At 38.9% G+C, this 20,206-nt stretch overlaps 1 protein-coding gene across 1 annotated transcript in view; it reads left to right on the top strand.

The window, feature by feature from the left end:
- Positions 1-20,206, top strand: part of nlgn2b (neuroligin 2b) — a 125,054-nt gene that overhangs the window by 101,680 nt on the left and 3,168 nt on the right. Inside the window, exons 6-9 of the mRNA XM_044371049.1 lie at positions 1,787-1,936; positions 17,171-17,356; positions 19,611-19,876; positions 20,012-20,165. Coding sequence (XP_044226984.1) covers positions 1,787-1,936; positions 17,171-17,356; positions 19,611-19,876; positions 20,012-20,165 — 756 coding nt within the window. The remainder of the gene's footprint in view (positions 1-1,786; positions 1,937-17,170; positions 17,357-19,610; positions 19,877-20,011; positions 20,166-20,206) is intronic.

The following is a 20,206-nucleotide window of genomic DNA, read 5'->3' as shown; positions in this document are numbered from 1 at the left end:
TTTACAGGTAGATTTACATCAATTATGCTTACGCCTTAGTAAACACAGCACTTAAGCAGTAATTTAACAGTAAAAAAATACTGAACGGGCCTTTACAATGGCAGCTACATGTCATTGCATAAGTTCCCTCTCTCTGAGGGTTTCGTTTGCAAATGATGACGGCCCGCTGACATGTCACTCCTCTATACTGTCCTGGTAATGCTGGGATAATTGAACTTGTTTACATATCCTCTGGGAAATCAGCAGAGCTTCAGAATACACCAGAGAAGAGAAGAAAAAGAGCAGCTCGTTGGAGTGCAGGACTGAAATTTTTATTTTTAGACGGTCTGCTTGTGTCATTCGTATGATCCATAAAAGATGCCTGCATGTGCGAAGGCATATGTGCCATTTTGCCGCGTTCACTCGTGTGTGCGTGCGTGCCTGTGTGTGTGCGTGCGACTGAGTGACGCACACAAGTGCATGTGTAACCTGAGATTCAGGTGGTGATGCAGGCGGGTGTGCAAATACGTGAGTAGAATTTGTTACCACGGCAACAGGCATTCAGTGAGTCGGTGCAATGGAATGGCTGGTGCAGTTCTATTAGCGAGAAGCAGTTTCCATAGCGACTCAGCATCGCAGCTGCCTATGCAAGAGTTTGTGTGTGAGTGTGTGAGTGTGTGTGTGTGTGTGTGTGTGTGTGTGTGTGTGTGTGTGTGTGTGTGTGTGTGTGTGTGTGTGTGTGTGTGTGTCTTTGTGTGCGTGCGTGCATGTGTGTGTGTGTGTGTGTGTCTGTATGAATACGGTGTGAATCCTGTGTGAATTTGAGTGTTCATTAGCCTACCTCGCTGTGTATGACTTGCTTTGTAACATTTCATGTTTTTTCATCCTCGCTATCATGTTTTTCTTTTTTTTTGTTGTTGTTGGTGTGAACCTCACATCCATGTCTTTACCCCCCCCCCACCCTCTTCAGTTCTCTCACGCTGTCCTATTTTCATCCCCTTCCTCTCTCTGTCTTACCCCCCTTTATCTCTCTTTCTCTCCTCCTATCTCTCGGTCTCCCCCATCTCTGAGTGCTGAAGCTCATCAGGGTAAACAGATGCTGTGGCTGTTATTTATGTTTCCACTTGGTCTGGCTTTCATACAAATTATCCACAGGCCCTGCACAGTGCAGACGCTCAGCCTAACTGGGCTTCACTGGCAGCTCTCTCAGCCTTATCCATGCTCAGACACTCAGACCATACCACAGACGCTACGAGAGGGGGGTTTTGGTAAGGCGGGGGGTGGGGGGGGGGGCACACAGGCTGACAGAGTGAACCATAGCAACACACTGATGGGCACAAAGACACCAATAACAGAGAGGGCATCAGAACTGGCTGCACCATTTGCTCCACACATGGAGGGGAATAACAGTTTGGGAAGGTACCATCACTGCACAGGACAGGGGAAAACTGACATCACAGAATAAAATATAGAGGATAAACCCAGTGGGGCAGACATGAAATACTTGCTGCCAACTTGAAGGCAGTCTACTGAAAATGTTTCATACTTAGTATCTTCATCTTCTTTTTTCTAGTGAATCACTGACTGTAGGAGGATAGAAAATGCTGCATATGGATCTTTTTACTTAGGGGACTGCTGCAGTTACACATAGCCAGAGCTGTCAGATTAAAGTGGTAGACTACCTGTTGCCTGTGGAGTCTTAAGCTGAACAGGAACTGACATTGTGGTAAAGAATTAATAAAAAAAAAAAAAAAAAAAAGAATGAACATGAAAATAACGGACGGCATTATTTGTCTGTGTTATGCAGATATTCGGGATCGTCGTAAGAAGCCAGTGATGCTGTTCATCCACGGCGGCTCCTACATGGAGGGCTCAGGAAACATGTTTGATGGCAGCGTCCTTGCCGCATATGGAAATGTCATTGTGGTCACCATGAACTATCGGCTCGGCGTGCTTGGTAAGTGCCACATTTTCAGGCAGTGGATGAGCCTGATGTAAATGTTTACAGACATTATTAAACATGTCACCTTGTGCCAGAGATCTGAAATGTCCAAACACGTTTTTACAGTTGCATTCTAACAAAATATTGTATGTGCTTTAGAAATGAAAGCTCAATTTTGAAGGCATTATCACTTGTGTCCCCTTCAAATCATAAATCACTCACAGTTGTAAACAAAATGTCCATGAACGGGAAAGCTCCTGCAGTCCAAGTAGGTCTTATATTTGTCTCACTCCAAGCTAACATCATAAGGCAAACGAAGGTCAGTTTACGTCTGTTATGGAATATACTGTAAAAATTTGAGTTGTTGACACAAAGCACCCACTCATCGAAAATTATTTCAAGTGTTGACATGCTGGTGTTTCAGGACATGTAAGCAACATCAGTATGCACAAACAGGTAAGAAAAAGGTTTCTTTTCTTGTCTACAGCATATGATGTGGTAATACCCTTCTCAACACAGTGAAAAAAACATTTTGTGCCAATCAGTGCTATGAAAGCACGTATGCACACTAGAGTTCTGTGCAGTTCTAAAACTGGGCCGTTTCCCAATAGTGATCAATCTTAAAAGTGTTTTCTACGAGAGTTTCTATGAATGTTCTTAAATTTTTACACACGTTTCCCAAAGCAGAAGCCGTCAAGAGCTTTTTAACATGGACTGACCGTGGTGCTGAAGACAATTCTGAATAGACTTTAAAGTAACATCAAGGACATTTTTTTTTTACGATTCATGTCACTGGGTAGAAGTTCATTTAAGAAAGTAAACTTTGATCGATTCGGTTGTAGCTCAAGGCAGACGTTACATATTAAAACTAAAATCAAGCAGAGACTGTTCCTATAAGTTTTATGAATATGCCATCTTTGTGAATGTTATTCTACATTCAGTGTACTTTATGTAAGTATGTTGGGAACGCACACAACAAATAAAAAGAAAACTGGAAACTGAAAACACAACATCATAATCATCAGCCAGAAGAGATTCATATGTTAATGGAAAAGAGGGAGAGGAGGATGACTGTGTTCCACAATGTGTGCACTAATTCAGTTTTATTTATTTATTTGTTTTCTGATTTAAACATCATTAGTCATTTTATATCTAATATCACTTAACAGGGTGGGTAGGAGGCGCTTGTTCATCTACAATTATTTTAAGTGGCGTCTTAACTTGAAATGTCAACTTCTTGAATACATCTGTACATGTTCAAGCTAAAGCCTGATCCATAGTGATGGGGAAACAAAGCTTTCTGAAGCACTGAATCAATATGAAGCAATTGCATTGAAAATGGTTCACTGTTTTGAAGCATTTGATAGAGTCAAAATGGAGATATCTGCTGGGCAACTATTGATATCGCACTTGTGTGGCTGAATTAGATCTCAGTTAGTCAGAATTTAAGTGGTCTTATTGTTTTCTATACTGTTATTTTGTTCAATAAAGTCTATATTATTAAAGCTGATCACTTTTCTCTTCTCAGAGTCTACAGCTCTGTTTTTAGATATTGGAGCGGTTTGAGAAGCACACCCCATATCCAAAACCAGTCCGACACCTCTCCGATACGAGTGTGACATAATGAGGCCTTGTTTGGGCTGGTCATGTGATTTTTGGCGTGGTGAAGCAAGGCATGGAAACACTTTGAAAGGTTGATGCTTTTTCGAGTAGTCTCTTTTGAGCATAACATCACTACTGATCTGAAATATGCGAACGGACAACAACACATGGAAAAACATTAGCGACAACCTTAGCAAGCAAGGCTACGGAAGGGACAGCCGTTTATGGACATGCACGACGATCTGACGTCAGCTCGTCGGCAAGGTTGTAAAAAGTGTCACAAACGGAGCGTTCAGAGCAGGGAGCATTTCTACATATGTCAAACACAAGTTTTGGAACTTTGACCATGTTTAGCATAGATATCTGACATCATAACAGTATTTAAACAATAGAAAATCACAAAAAACATAATATGGCCCCTTTAAGTTATGATGTTTTAGGGAAACCACATATAAGGTTAAGAAGATTCGTAAGAGCACCTTAGATGCTTTTGGGCTCTGTTTCTTGGTGTCTTTAAGACTTGATCTAGCCTAAAATATCTGGAACTGCTAAACCTAGGACCCAAACCCAATTTCAACCAAATTTCTCATCACATTACATTTGAAAATAATCAAATCCAAACCCACCCTGAAGCTTTATGCAACAAAAAACAACCTGAACCACAGTATTGGGGAAGTTTCAGGAACTCTTAACGTACAGCTTTTTTTTTTTTTTTAACAGACTTTTACTACTCTGCGACCTGGAAGCATGTGCATGTACAATAACAGCCTTTGTACCCTTGAACAGTTATGAAATGTTTTCTCACAGTCTTGTAATTGTACACAATGAGGTCTAGTTAATCCTCAGATATCATTTGTGCTATTAGAGTTGCTCAGACTTCACCACTTAAACCTTTAACTGTTGACTGAATGTTATTTCTGTGTAGCAGGGATTTCATAAAAAAAAAAAAAAAGCCCAAACAAGTGTATTTACTGTGTTCACCTCGCCTGAAAATTACATTTTATGAATTAATTAATTGTTGTATTAATGTGCACTTCTGCAGAGAAAACAGCCAGTATCTGAATCTACTTCAGAGACGCCGTCGACCACTTAGTGCCTTTGGTGTATATTCAGCCATTGAAAACAGAATTGAAATGTGTGTCTGCTGCTTTCAGTGTATTTTTGGATTAAGGGGTATTCTATTTGTCCATTCTGTTGGAGCTTTGCAGTGCTTGCATGGCCTGTGAGTGTGGGCTGCCTTTTGTGTGTGTGTGTGTACACCCAGCCCTTGTGCTGCTGGAAATCAGTGGACTCGAGTATTTACATTTGCCGTCATCTTTTGGAGGTGTTTGCACACAGACTATCTGTGTCAGTCATTGCGGTTGCCAGGTTGGGTAATCAGATCTTGTTTATTGCATCACGCCTGTTTCAACATATCAGAATAATGATAAACAGAGAAATGGGAGTAGTTTAGGATGCCGTCCAAGAGTTGCAGTGAGTATTAACAGAGGGTAACATGATCTAGGCCGTTATTGACAGTGCCAGTGGAGAGGCACGGGAACAAGGACAAACTGGGAGTTCGTGAAACGAGGACCTGGACCCGCGGCTTCATCCTGCTCCATTTCAGCTCGTTATGTGGTCTTTTTTACAGCTGTCAGACAAAATCGTGACCATTAACAAGTCGAGCATGAGATTCAGCTCACAATTTGAAAATCAAGTTAGCTGAAAGTTATATTTAATTACACGCTGATCCAAATGCTTCTTCGGAGGCGTCTTTGTTTGCTTCCTTTACCGACACGTCGACCTTGATTCCAAACCGTAACCCTGGCCCGCTTTACTTACCAAATTGTTGCTGTGATTCACGTTTGAAATGTCTGAAGTGCACTCATGCATTGTACAGTATGTTTAGTTCGCTGAAACCTACACACGCAATCATTAAAACACATACGAAATACACACACATAGAGATGGAGAGCGATCCTGCTGAATGATTATGAGGGATGACGCAGTGTCCTGGATTCCTTTAACATTGTTGGAAATTTTGGTATGTGGGCGAATATGTGCTCTCTCTCTCTCTCTCTCTCTCACTCTCTCTCTCACACTCTCTCACTCTCAGATGTGCTTTAAATGGGTTACTGTACTAAGGCGATTATCCTTATGTGTGTGTGTGTGTGTGTGTGAGTGTGTATGTGTGTTTGTATGTTTGTGTAGCATCAGCATGCATGTTTGCCTGTGCGCACACCAATTTCTCCCTGTGCATGTGACAGTGTGTAAGTGTGTGTGTGTGTGTGTGTGTGCTATTTGGTTGCGTGCCGTGCGTAAAATATATATATGAATAATGCACCATCCCTCTGAATTTTTAATAGCGCTCCTCTCTGACACTGTGAATTTGAGCCAAAGTGAGAAACACAAGCATACCGTATTTTAATAGTTTTATGTCCTAATCTTTAGTATTATCCTGTACTTACACACACACAGAAGCTTACTCATGCCAACCTCATTTCATACAATGCCTGCGCCTTTAAGAGAGTGATAGGGAGTCAGGAATGAGGGAAGAAGAGAGAGCAGGGAATAGAGACAGATGAGCGAGGGAGAATCATAGAGAGACAGTGAGGGAAAAGGAAACAGAAGGGGGGAGATGGGAACAGTCTAAAAATAAACCGTCAGAAATGCTTTTTTAAAATCTGCAGTGATGCAAAGTATTCATTCAAATAAATGCTCCTGCAGTGTTACCACAGCACACTTGCATTTCGGTTTGCGTCTTATGTTTAGACTCCTGTGTGACACATACACGTCATTTTTCCAGCAAATGTTACACTGTCTGGAATTTTCGTATTAATTTATGATGCGCCCTGTCGTTGTGGAATAAAATGGGTGAATGAGAAGAAAATGTCTGCTGCACACAGCCTGGTTCAGAGGTTCGGTGACAGTTGAGATTTCAGATTGCTGCTCGGCTCACCTTCTCCTACCTTCCTCCTGCTCCAGGCCCAGAGAGCCTTCTAATTTGTGTTGCATAGCCATCTGTTCTGACTAATTAACTAATTAACTAATTAATGAACTCTGGGGAAAGGCCCACCATCGTGGGCTCAGAGAGTGAGAACATTTTTCACCTCAGGAAGAGAGATGAAACGCTTCTTCTGGAAACGCTTCTTTGCACGTTCTACCCAATTTCAGCTCCTTACTTGTGCAGAGCAACTTAGAGTATTCAGTAGTAAATATCACCACATTTAATAGCCACAGATTTTACTCTGAATAAAAGGAGTTATGAATTTAACATTCATTTTGTGATTATCCTGCCAATATGTACTTTTCATATTTACATTTGCACTGGATGATCCTTTTTAATGAACATTACTCAGTTACTCACAACATTTGTCTCAGGGAGATAGAAATAGGGTTTCAAAACAAACTAATTTTGCTCTTAATATTCTGAAAACAAAGCGGGTTTTGTACATGCTGCCACCATAAAAAAATCTATTTGATTTATGTTCTACAGATTACATTTTTAAACTGTAAATACAACACTCATATTTCCAGGTTAAAAAAAGTTTAAATGGTGTATGTGTTAGTATACAGCTGCCTCTTTACACATCCAGCAGACACTGAGCAACATTAGCATTCATTTGAATTGGCATTCATTCAACAAGTGTTGAAGGTCCCAGGCATGCGTCCATGCAAACTGTTGTTCTTATGAAAAAGGTTAAATGAGCAGACAATAAAAATAAAAAAAAACATTGATGCTGCATTGATTTACCACTGCCAACAAGATCACAAAACAGAATTCCAGTCAGCTGTCCAATGTCCTGCTGCCACCTATTAACCTTTTTTGGTATTGCAACAAATTAACAAGTCCATGAAGACTGAATAAAAGTCCATCGAAACTTAAAATAAACCAACAGCAAAATTGAATGGAATACATTTATCTTCTTTAGAACTACATAAAACATAAACAGAAATGTGATATTTATATGCGTCACACTAGCATTAGCATTAGCATTCACAACCCTGAGCACATTTTAAAGTTGTTATGGCTGACCTGTGAACAAGACATTGCTTATTTACGCAGACATGGACCATCATAAGCATTCATTTTGAATCGTGTTTATGGTCACCTGACAAATGCAAGTCTAACATCTAGCCTCATTTTAGCTCTGTTTTGGTCTCCACCAACTACTCGAGGAAATATCTGTCTCTTAACTACTTAATGCTTGTGTCGTTCAGTGCTGAGCAGTAAGAGTGAACCTAAACAGTGAGGTTGCGGAGCTGTAAAAACCAAAGCAGTGAGCTTAGAGATGCTAAAATGCTTCATAGAGCTGCACAGTTGAGTGATAATTCTCTCGGGGCTCATCGCTATGAGTGGCCTCTTTCACAGTACACTTTGTTATTTCATCCGTTGTTAATATAGAATTATTGAGAGTAGCTTTAAGATTGAAGCCTTGTTTAGTCGCCTATATTTGTTGTATGAGTGTTAAAACTCGAGCACATGTAGTTGAACCCTTTTTGTAGCAGATGGTAGCGGAGCTTACTGGGATAAGAATATACTGTAGTTACAGAGATATGTCTAATACCACAAAATTTCATATGGCATTGTTTAAAATGAGTAGAAACATATTGATAATCTTGACATAGAATATCTCAAGCTATCAGATATGCCACTTATATTGCAAAATAAGTTTTGTTGAAGGAAGTGATTATTTTCTGGTTATCTTCAACAGTTTTGTAGTAAACCTTAAAATATAACTGTAATTAATGCTCTTCATAATACTTAATAATTTATTTTAAACCCTGTAACTACCATATTTTCTTGTAATTTGTCCATACTCTGTTCTATAATATTGATTCTACTACTATTACTACACATAATAATTATTTTTTATATATATTTTACAGCACTAACTTGCCAGCTTGTTGCAGTCTGTTCAGTTGGTTTGCCTATCAAGTACAGGTTGATCAACAAAAATTGTGTATCCAAAAATGTTGTGCTCACGTACCCCGTTTGCAACACACAAGTAAACATAATTTTACACATTACTCAATAAATATAATTTTACAAGCCCATTCACATGAAAATATTTTTGACATAAGTCATGTCAAACAGTGTCAGTGCATCCACAAATACCACTTAGCTCAGTGAACCTTAGGGATCAGTTCAAATTGTGTTGCCCATTGCTCTCAAAAACATCCCTTTAAATGTGACATAAACAGTATTTTTAGCCGGCGCAGATTTTGCTGTCAATTAATTTCAGCCTGCTGCCTTCTCACAACTCAGCTGTTCCTAAATACAAATGAAACACACCTCCCACTCCCTGCACAGAGCCACAATCTTCCCACTCTGCAGGCAATCGTGAGTACTTCTTTCCCTCATTTTGCCTATAGTGCACTGACTGTGATGATAGCTCAAATCATTTTGCTTTAGTGTCATTCTGATTGTGGCTAGGTTCACATGCAAATCAAGAATTTAGACCTACACATTGAATTTGAAGAATAGAAATGATTTGTTCCATTCGCAGAAAGAGCTACAGTGTGTTTGATACTTCATCTGCCATCTGGGCCTCATTGCATGTGTGATTGTGATAATCTAATGAAGGAGTGTGATGATGACATTATTGTTTCTAAGAGCAGGTGCTTCCCTCATATAGGCAAAGCTCACATAGAGCATTAATGATTTATAGGTACATTGACCATAACTGACATCAATCTGCCTCCCAGGCTGACAGCCAGATGCACAGCTGGACCAATCAAACACAGGGAAGATAATCAACGCAGCTAATCATACTTGATGCTCAACATCTTACACATCACAAAGTGAAGTGTCAAAATCAAACTCAGATTTTCAAGGTCTCCAGTGTAATTTAAACATCTGCCTTCCACATCACTACATGCTGCTAAGAGACTCTCAATTTATTTTAAAGCATCTGTTTACAGGTGCATTTGTATATTATAGCATGTACGTATATAACATTAGATGGAAGGTCCTTGTTTTAAATGTCTAATTAGGTGATTTCTTAGTTGATGACTTTGATTTGCAAGGGCATTATTTGGTATCCTTTACTGTTGACATGACAGTGATTTTCCAACTTACCATTTCTATGTAACAACAGGGTTGACTAAAGGTAATCAGATAATCTACTCAAATGCCATGCTATCATTCCTTAATATGACTCACCAATAACCTCTAGTGTCACCAGTAAGTAGGGCCTGCTAGTATAAAATCCACATTATAATAATTAATACTACTAATGTGCTATAATAAATGTACAATTACATAATACTTATCAAGAGTTATGGCACATTAACTATCACATGAAGAGTTGAGTGGATACGTGTAACAGCAAATAAGATTAATGAGTATATATGTCATGACTTAAAACAGCTTTGTGTCTGTGCCATTAAGGTCATGATTAAAAGTTCTGTCTGCAAACAAGGCTCCGGATTAATGTTTTGAATTTATTTGAGACAATCAGTTTTTTTTTATTCTGTCTGGCAGCGGTTTTGATCAATGATCAGTTGTTTCTGAAATGGAATTTTCTTGAGAAGCTTTGAAACGTCTCTGTGCCAGTGTGACGTTTGAAGCATTGCTTTTCAAATTCGCATGACAGCTTTGTTTTATTGCACAGCTTGGTACCATTTGAACGGACCTTTGAGAGTAAAAATTGAGTGAGATAAGTAAGGTAATAAATACAATGACATTGGAAGCCTATGGGCGGTGTACTGAAATCACATTAGTTCAGCAGGAGGAAGCCCGATTACAATATAATTTCATTTCTGGGTATACTTGACATACAGAGTGATATATAATTGAAATGGACCTGCCAGCAGGTCTTCAGATTGAACTTCCAGTGCCAACAAAGAGATTTAACAGATTTCATGTAAAAGATTTTGATAATCCAAAAAGAATGTTCAAGAGGTGAAGTACAGCAGATCTTTGAATCAAAGAATGGAAATAATCATAAGACATGTTTAAACTGTGGGGGAAAAAAAAGAAAATTCAGCCTTCAAGGGGTTCTACACTCTCACTCAAATATTAAATAGGAAAATATAATCATTAAAAATCACCCTATTTTTCAAGCAGACCTTTTAAAAACTTAAAATGAGATGTTATCAATATTTTTTTCCATACAGTAGAGATAAAGGTAATGTTTATTTTGTCTTGTCATATTTATCCACAGTTACATTCACACAGTTGATAATCCCCAAGGTTGCCACAATACAGAGTGATCAAATCTACTTTATTCTAATCATCAAAACAGATTCTGTAGTCTTCAGTGAGCAGGAGACATTCACCATCTGCTAACATTTTTTTCTCTACTCTCTCTACTTTTTCTTGATTAATTTAGTGACTCATATATACAGAAACATTGCTTTGTTTCCTCTCTTCAATCACTTTTTCTGTGTATACTGTATAAAAAAGGAAATATCTCCCCTCTGATCTTTGACATCTCTCATCATCGTCTGTGTGACATCACAGTGAAATTATATAATCTGTCCTTCAATGTATTCCTTTCACCTCTCACGTCATTTAGGATCTGACAGTAGCTTTGGGTAATATTTAGTTTAATACCTGTCTTATGTCTCTGGATTTTATTATTTTTTTTTATCCCTTTCTCTCCCCGCCACACTTCCCTCCCTCTCCTCTTGTTATTTCTTCTGTGTTCACAGAAATATGTTCAGTGACCCACTGCAGTCATTCTGTTCAAAAAATATGACTCTGCAGATGCACGTTCCCGTCCCAGTAGTCAGATGACTGACCGCACTTCAGCTCTGAATCGTGAATTTGTGAATGGTGCAGATGGTCAATAACAGAAGATGTGCTAAATAAAGCTCACTTGATGGTATTCACATACACTGAATATACTCACAAAATACTGAACATCCTCTTGATGTGGAGCTGCAGCCATTTTTTTTAAAATAATATACCTCTCGTCTCAAAATGAAAAAAATTTGATACATGTCTGTTTCACTATACTAATATATTTTCCTGTTGTAGATGCAATACAAAATCAATAAGAGATAATGGCTTTTACTATGACTCATCTCATCAGTGTACATTAGAGGAACAACTTAGTGCTCCTACTATTTTTTGCATTTGTTGTTAGGGTGCATTATGCTTTCATGATTTAACAAAATATACTTTTTTGTACCTTTGTCAGGGAAGATATATGAGAGAAAGCAGCACTTATTATCTTGTTTTCTTGGGGGATTTTCTTATAGGACACTGCGTGATGCAATATACTGTAAATGTTTCTGTTTCAAATTTCCCTCCATCAGTTGCTCACTACTCCTCATTTCCTTTCACTGTCTTCAGCCTGTATCTTTACTTAAAGGTTGATGACTCTCCTCACAGTTCCTTGGCCGTTACCTAAAGCAAGTGTTGAATATGCATGAGTTCAGCCTCATAAACTGCTGCTCTCAGCGCTAAAGTCAGTAGGAAGCCCAACTCAGCAGATGAGGGGGGGGGGGGATCAGAAAGAAAACTTACTGGAAGAGAAAGAGAGGAGAAGAGGGAATTTGTTTGACTTATCTTCAGTGGTGGACGATAAACCAAATTTCCTCTCTTCATGTTACCCTTGCATAGAGAACTGCAGGAGGCGCTAGTGTGCGTGTGTACGTTGACTAAGTTTTGTGTGTGTGTGTTCATGTGCATGCAGCTGTTTGTGTACTTGAATATGTAAGTGCTTGAATGTGTGTATGCAAGTGCTTTTGTGAGTGTCTGTCCATATCATTTTGCCTGAAGCTCTGGACAGTTGCCAGGCAACTGTGGCAGGCAGCTCAGCACTCGGCTGGGCAGCCACAGAGCAGACATGTCCACACATGCCTATGGTTTTTATAAGACGCACAGGTCAGCGCTGATACGTTATCAGGTCAATGTCACATCAGGCTAAGAGCCAGTCATTTTCCAGGATGATCTAAGGATAACACGATTACACAGTAACTACAAACTACAGTATATCTTGATTACTGAAAGTAATCCTCTCACAGAAATATTTCTGCTACAACACTAATATGATTGAAGGTAACAAGATTTCTCTATAAGCCAGTTTATGTTTATGTTTTTAATAATCCATCCAACACTAAAAACTGCACTATGGAAGTAGAGAGCAGCTTTTTTCTTATAAATTTGGTAATCCTACTATCTCCAGATCAAAGTTTAATCATACTTTGGTTTCTTGTCATCATTATGTCATTATCATTGGTTAAAAAGAAAGAAGTCTATTGTTTTCTCAAGGCTGGGTCAGTGTGGCTGGTTGTTTGTGGTTGCATATTGTGCAACTATCAGACTTACTAAAGCGTCTCAGTTTCCCTAAAAAAGGATAGGAAAGGGCCCCATACCCTACAGAACTTATTCACTGAGATTAAACTCAGAATTCTGACTTTAAACTCAGAACTCAAATATATTATTTGATAATTATATCAAATAATATATATAATATAGATTAATTATTATTTTCACATGTGGCTGTAGGTGAGGGAGAGTTTTCCTATGATCTGTCTAAACTTAGAATTTGATTGGAAATGTCAATTTGTTTCTGCCTCATAGCATTTATTTTTAAACGCAGCAAAAGAAATTATTTTTCCTGCTTTCATGGCCTCCCATACAGTTTTACTGGAGACATCCTCAGTTACATTAGTACTTAAAAAAAAATCTGAGTGGAAATATGAGCAAGAAAGTGCTCATCATTCAACAACAGTGGGTCTAATCTCCAGTGCTTCCTTGTAAATTTAGAATTTTGGAAAGCTAGTTAAAGAACAAGAGGTGAATGGTCTGAGATTACAATACTTCGGTAGGCACATGATCTTAAGTTAGGAAGAAAATTATTATCTATGAAAAAGTAATCTATGCGGCTGTAGATCCGATGAACATGAGAGAAAAAGGAATACTCTCTGCCTGTAGGGTGTATAAAACACTATGGGTCAGACAGACCATAATCTACAAGGAAAGCTTAATGAGTTTAGCAGATTTACTAAGAGAGGTGGGTTTGGGGGAGGAGCGGTCTAAGACTGCATCTAAGAAACAGTTGAAATCCCCTCTGAGAATTAATGAGTGAGAGTTCAAAAAATTGTTATAAAAAAGAACATCATCCAAATTTGGAGCATACAAATTAGCCAGAGTCACAGCCTTGCTATAAAGTTTTCCCAAGACAATAATAAAACGCCCATTTTTAACTGAGATAGTATTGGATGGTTTGAATGTAATACTCCTATCAATGAGAATAGCTGTGCCCTGAGCCTTGGCCCAAAACTGAGAATGAAAAAGCTGCCCTGACCATCTATTGCCCAAGTGCCATAGGTCAGCATCATTCAAGTGGGTCTTTTGAAGAGAGGCCACACCTGCCCTCAGCTGCTTAAGGTGAGCCAAAACTTTATACTGGATGATTTAGTCCCTTGATATTCCAGCTAATAAAATCAAGATGACCAGCCATATAGGGGGTCTGTAAGAAGTGAGGCCGCAAAGCTATGCTAAACTATGCTACTAACAGTGGATGAAAGTAGTTGCTCCAACAAAAAAGATAATCAATAGAACAGAATAAACAGACTGCAAAGAAAAAATATAAAGACAGAAAGGCAAAAAAAAGAAACAGAGAAAAACACAATAACAGAACCTATGGTCAGTTTACCCTCCTCCTGCATCCCACCCCTCTATTCCCCTTGTTGACCTGTGTTCGGCAAGTAGCTTGGAGATGTCATTGCTATGCTATTGTTAGCAGCGGTTGCTCTGGCTGATTCATCTTCTTCATTTTCCTTCTTGGCTTGTTTCCCCAATTTAGGTATCTTTTGCAATTTGTTAGAGTTATCAAACAGTAACAAACAAATGCTCTTTTTGCTGACAGAAAAATAGATTAATATTTTAAACTTTGTAACTTGACAATAGGAGCTAGTGAAAACTGTGTCTACTATATATTTTCCAAACTGCAGGTCCCCCCCAATAATGTAACTTTCAATTGTCATTTTTTTCTTCTATATGATGGGATATTTTTAAGTGACCATAAGAATCTATTTTTTCCTCTCGTTAAATGTGAGAAATGATTATTGGCAAAAATGTATGTAGTTTAAACTGTTGAACACATGCAAAACAATTTTAATGAGGAAAAAATATGAATAACCACTGCATATCATTCTCATATTTCTCAGTGGTTGACTACAATAAACCTTGTCCAAACATGAACCCCAACGAATAACCACATTGATAAAAGCAAAGGATTTGGACACTGTAATATGAATCATAATTGCTAGGTTAACACACCAAAAACACACCAGGTTTAAAGTGCTGTTAACTGTAGTGTAAGAGTGTGGAATGAGACACACGTGTGTCACGCTGATTGTCGTAGAAAGGTCAATTTGGCAGGTTATCATCACTGCTGTTACCATCATCATCATCACCACCACTCACATTATAATCATGAACAATAAAACATAATTTGCTGTTCACCACACTTGAAAACGTGCTGAATGTCCTCTTCTAACAGCTGTCTCTCTGCTCCCTTTACTGTGCTTTATAGCTGCCCACTTCTCTTCCACTGCCCTTTTAGAATATACTGCTTAATAGTGATATACCATGTGTATACTGAGTTATACTGTACATATCCTCGCAAAAATAAGCGTATAGCACAGGTGACATACAGGGTGGTGGCCTTATATAGAGCAGTACATGTTAAGTACTGTCTGCCATCCAAGTTCTGAACAAGTATTCAGTTCAAACCACACACACTGTCTGTTTAAAGCTGTTCATTTTTTGGCAGCACCTGGAAGTTGCTCAGCATCCTCTTGATCAATTGAAAATTGAAAAATTGAAATTCATTATAATTTTGTCATTCTGTTTTCCATGTTGTATTTCTGTAATTTGTCTTTCTTGTTCTGTTCTGTACACACAACATCTATTGCACGTCTGTCCATCCTGGGAGAGGGATCCTTCCTCTGTTGCTCTTCCTGAGGTTTCTGACATTTTTTTCCCCATTAAAGGGTTTTTTTAGAGAGCTTTTCCTTATTCTAATTGAGGGTCTAAGGACAGAGGATGTTGTATTGCTGTACAGATTGTAAAGCCCCCTGAGGCAAATTTGTGATTTGTGATATTGGGCTATACAAATAAAATTGACTTGACTTGAAAGTAAGTATCTGACAAACAAGTCAGTAGGTGGGGTTGTTGATTTCTGTCAATGGATGACTTGTGTACTAGCTGTTAAATCTTCACTAGTAAAGGTGAGACAGTGTCCAGCCATTCCCCACTGAAGTCACAAATTATGGTTGGAGAAAGGGAAGACAGCTCCATCTTCCTGAAAGCAGCTACAGTACAGTATCAACATTTTTTATATTAGCACAACCACATATATTACTACTATATATACTTTATAGTATCTTTCAACTCATTGTTTTGGTTTTTGACCTGCAACTTTACTGTTTTGGTTATGCTACCTAGCACCAAATTAACAAAGTTAGTGACTAGCTGGTGAACATAGCAAAGCATTTAGCAGCTAAGGAGCTAGACATTTCACTCTGGAGTTGGTGGAGACCAAAAACAGAGCTAAAAGGAGAGTAAGTATTGGACTTAACATTGTTCAAGTGGCCAGAAACATGACTCCAAATGAATTCTAATGTTTCTCCATAATGTATCTGCTGAATATGTAAATAGGCAACTGCTAGCTAACAAGTTAGCCATATCAATTTAAGAGGTGAAAATAGGTCAATGTTGTGTTTACAGCTTGTTTCCACTGCTCCCAAGTGACTAAAAAAATCAGTTACAGCACATTTAGCTGTTGCAAAGTGAAGGTCTGGTGTCAGTTATTGGAAATCCATGCAATTTACACACAGGAAGTGACAAAGAAACCAAAAACCAACAACCAGTGAACAACCAGTGAAGACAACAACTCCCATGATCCCACACCACTTCCTGATGTCAATCAAACTCTGTATTTTGTTATTGTTTTGATTGAGAGACCCCTAGTGGCAGAAAATTACATATCGTGTGTTTAACATGAGAAAATAAAGAGCTGAGTTGGCCACCTAGGAGATGGGGGAATTTTTTTTTCTTTTTCATTACATCCTCTACCCCCACAGCCCCTAATCTGATGACCATGCAGTTTTCTGAAATCAACTTAGGTGTTTTCTGAGTATTTAAGTTATCTGAACTGTCAAAAATATGAATAGCTACACTGGTTGTAGGGTGAAATATCCTGGTGCTGCATGAAACATGTAATATACTGTAATTCACTGTTGTAAGAACAAAGGATTTTATGCGTGTGTATGTGTGTGTGTGAATGTTTGGGTGACATTTTGTTCATTTTATTTTATCTTGTTGTGGGTGTGCACCTACTGTGTAAATGCGTGTCCTGGAAGTAGGTGAAACATGCCTTCTGTTGCTCTCCTCCTCTCTGTGCAGACAAGTTCTCTTAACTGTGTTGTATTTCCAGCGTGGGTATTAAAAATGAGTAATTTGGCAAGCTCACCATGTGAAATCTCCTCAGACTTGCAATGAGTTGGAGGCTGAGAAGTTCCTGACAATGACAGGATGCCATCTTCTGTTTATGTGGGATTTTTTTTAAAACAATGAATGCACAGGATTATGTTATCCTGTGCCCCTGAATTTCCACCCTGCTCCTCTCTTCGCACATAATCAGTAAACTGTGTTATTTACTCTCTCTTTTCCTCTCTGTGTTTGTCTAATTTACCCTGCAGGGTTTCTGAGCACAGGGAACCAGTCTGCTAAGGGGAACTATGGCTTGTTGGACCAGATCCAGGCCCTGCGCTGGCTCAATGAAAACATTGGCCACTTTGGAGGAGACCCAGAGAGAATCACCATCTTTGGCTCGGGAGCTGGTGCCGCCTGTGTGAACCTTCTCATCCTCTCCCACCACTCCGAGGGTAAGGTTCTGTCACTGTCATTGTCACATTCATAGTCATATACCCTGCTCAAAAGGGATTAACATTTCAGGACAGTGTGGGTAGTGTATTTCTTTACAGAGTATGTTAGTAATTTCAATGGACAGCCTAACCCAGATAAAAGTATATGGTATATATATATTATTCCCCAAGTGAAGGGATGCAATATTCAGAAATGAGTCACCCACTATTTGCAGCAATATAGTTTTTTTTCAATAAATACACAAAACTGCAAAGATTCAGTAGTTTGAAAGAAAACCAGACTCCTCAATCTGGACAGTGCTAGAGTCGACAGATGGATGAAAACAGTAGGTTGTTTGCCATAAAACCATTACTCACCTTGGGACACAGGCACTGTAATAATCCCAAATAACGTCATTCCACATGGGACTAAGTTCACTGAACTGCACTGACAAAATTGTTCTTCTCCAATAAAACTAATCCTGTCAGAACAAGGCATTAGGAATAGATACAATATATACTGTATGTTACTGACTTTCATATCGTTAACTTAAAATGAAAAGCATCATGAGCACTTTTGATATTTATTTTTATTGTTATATACCGTATATATATAGTATCATACTATAGGGGCTTATTGCTGCATTTGATATTTATTACAAGTTTTGAATGCTGTTACCATGGTGATTCTAAGCAGAGACATTAACAGCATGTGTCTCAGTGAGGACTGAGTATTTGACCAAAAACATTGCCAGTCACATTTTAAAATCATTCCATCAGTTTAAAAGATGGGCAGTTAAAAGTTCCTCTTTTGAACAGTAATATTGCAGTTTGAGCTTCTAAAGGCTAAATTGCAGAGTCTTCAGTTCACATGTCATAAGAAGGCGCCACTGCCACAAAATTTGATTTAAAGCGTTTGTTCAAAACACTTCCTCTGACTCCTTTATATAAATACAAAAGCAATGAGTGTATAGCATACTACTTAAATACTGCATTTACTTTTTTGTTTGTGTTTGAATGGCAGATCTCTAAAATACCTGCCAGATGTTTGATCAGTAATCCTCTGATGTGATCTTGGTTTGTAAAGCTCAGAATGTGAATGGAATTGGCACGTTATACTTCACCAAGAATTCAGATTAAGCTATTATTAAACTGTTAACCTTCACAGTGACAAGCTGACCTTGTACAGATAAAATAACATTTTTTTATCTGTATGAAGCAGATACTCAGAATTCTGAGTGTGTGCATGGGAACCCACACACTTTTTCTATGTCAGAAGTCAGAAAAAAATCAGGAAGACATGGAAAAGCATTGCAATAATTTTGTAATATTGGCCAAATTGTCAGCTACTGTTGAATGTTTTTTATGATTTAGGCTAATGTTTATAAGATAAATACTTTCACCTTACTACGCCTTACTACAAAATTCCCTTAAGAATTTGGTAGGTGTGGCTCCTTTTTGGTCAATGTTGGTCAAGAAAATGGTAAGTTTTTGCTCTTGTTGACTGTTTAATATCAGTAAATAAGAATGGAAAATCCACATTATTATTATGGTTTCTTATGCATGGATTTGCAGCAAAAATCCCACTCCATTTTGAAGTAAGGCTCTAAAACCACAAAGTGCAGAAAAAGTTGTAGCATGAAGACTTTTTAAAGGTACTGTGTGTGTGTGCAGAGGAGAGATGAGATGAGGAGTAGAGCTGCAGCTGAGAGGCTTCTTAATTGATTTCACAGGGAGAGGAGCGGGGGTGGGGCACATGCAGAATATGGGGGGGCTTAATTATTAATGACAGAATCTGCAGATAAAACAGAGGGACAGCAAGCCGCTTTACATAACAGTGCAGCGGTGCAACAGTGCGAGCAGTTTTCTTTTTTCTCTCCGTCTCTCTCTCCTGTCTCTTTCTGTCTTTCTCGCTTTACCCAACACGGCCATCAAACCCACTGCTGTGTGTGGAGTTGTCACCATTTTTCTTGCTGCTGTCTCCCATTGTATGTAACAGAAGCACTTCATTTTCCTGCCCTAATGTTCATAAAGATTTTCTCCAGCTATGAAAAGCAGCAGGATATCTGCTTTATCTTGCTTTGTATGTATTGCTCTACAATTGCTCCTCCTTCAACGTATGCATTATTTAAAGCACTCATACTGTAAGGCCTTGAAGGCCTCATCAGCTGCTAGCAAAAGTGTGTCAGAGTGAGAAGACACTGAGAAAGAATAAGTAATTGTATGTTTTCTCTTGAAGCAGTACCAATATATGCTGTATTCCTGCTGTGCACAGGCTTGTTCCAGCGGGCTATCGCTCAGAGTGGATCAGCCATCTCCAGCTGGTCAGTCAACTACCGACCGGTGATGTATACCAAGATCCTGGCGAGGAAGGTCGGTTGCACTCTGGGGGACATGACTGATTTGGTGGACTGCCTGAGGAGGAAGAGTTTCCGGGAGTTGGTGGACCAAGACATCCAGCCTGCACGCTACCACATTGCCTTTGGACCTGTGGTAGACGGGGACGTGGTGCCGGACGACCCTGAGATTCTTATGCAGCAGGTCAGCGCTGATTTCTCTGCATATCATCCAGTGAAGGATTATTCATTTGCTTGCATTTGGTGTGAATAATGCCCTAACATTACTGTTGCATTCAGCTCTGTCATGTCATGCTGTTTGTGTTTGTTGCAACACCAGGGCGAATTCCTGAACTATGACATATTGTTGGGGGTCAACCAGGGAGAGGGCCTGAAATTTGTGGATGACAGTGAAGGCGAAGACGGAATATCAGCAGCGTCGTTTGACTACACCATCTCCAACTTTGTGGACAATCTATATGGATACCCTGATGGTCAGATCCTACCCTATTTTACCTTAAAATTAGCTTTCCAT

This window comes from Thunnus albacares, chromosome 13 (genome assembly GCF_914725855.1).
Source record: "Thunnus albacares chromosome 13, fThuAlb1.1, whole genome shotgun sequence".
Classification (NCBI taxonomy): Eukaryota; Metazoa; Chordata; class Actinopteri; order Scombriformes; family Scombridae; genus Thunnus; species Thunnus albacares.
Note: the sequence above shows the minus strand (reverse complement) of the source record. Positions and strands in the feature narration are given on the sequence as shown.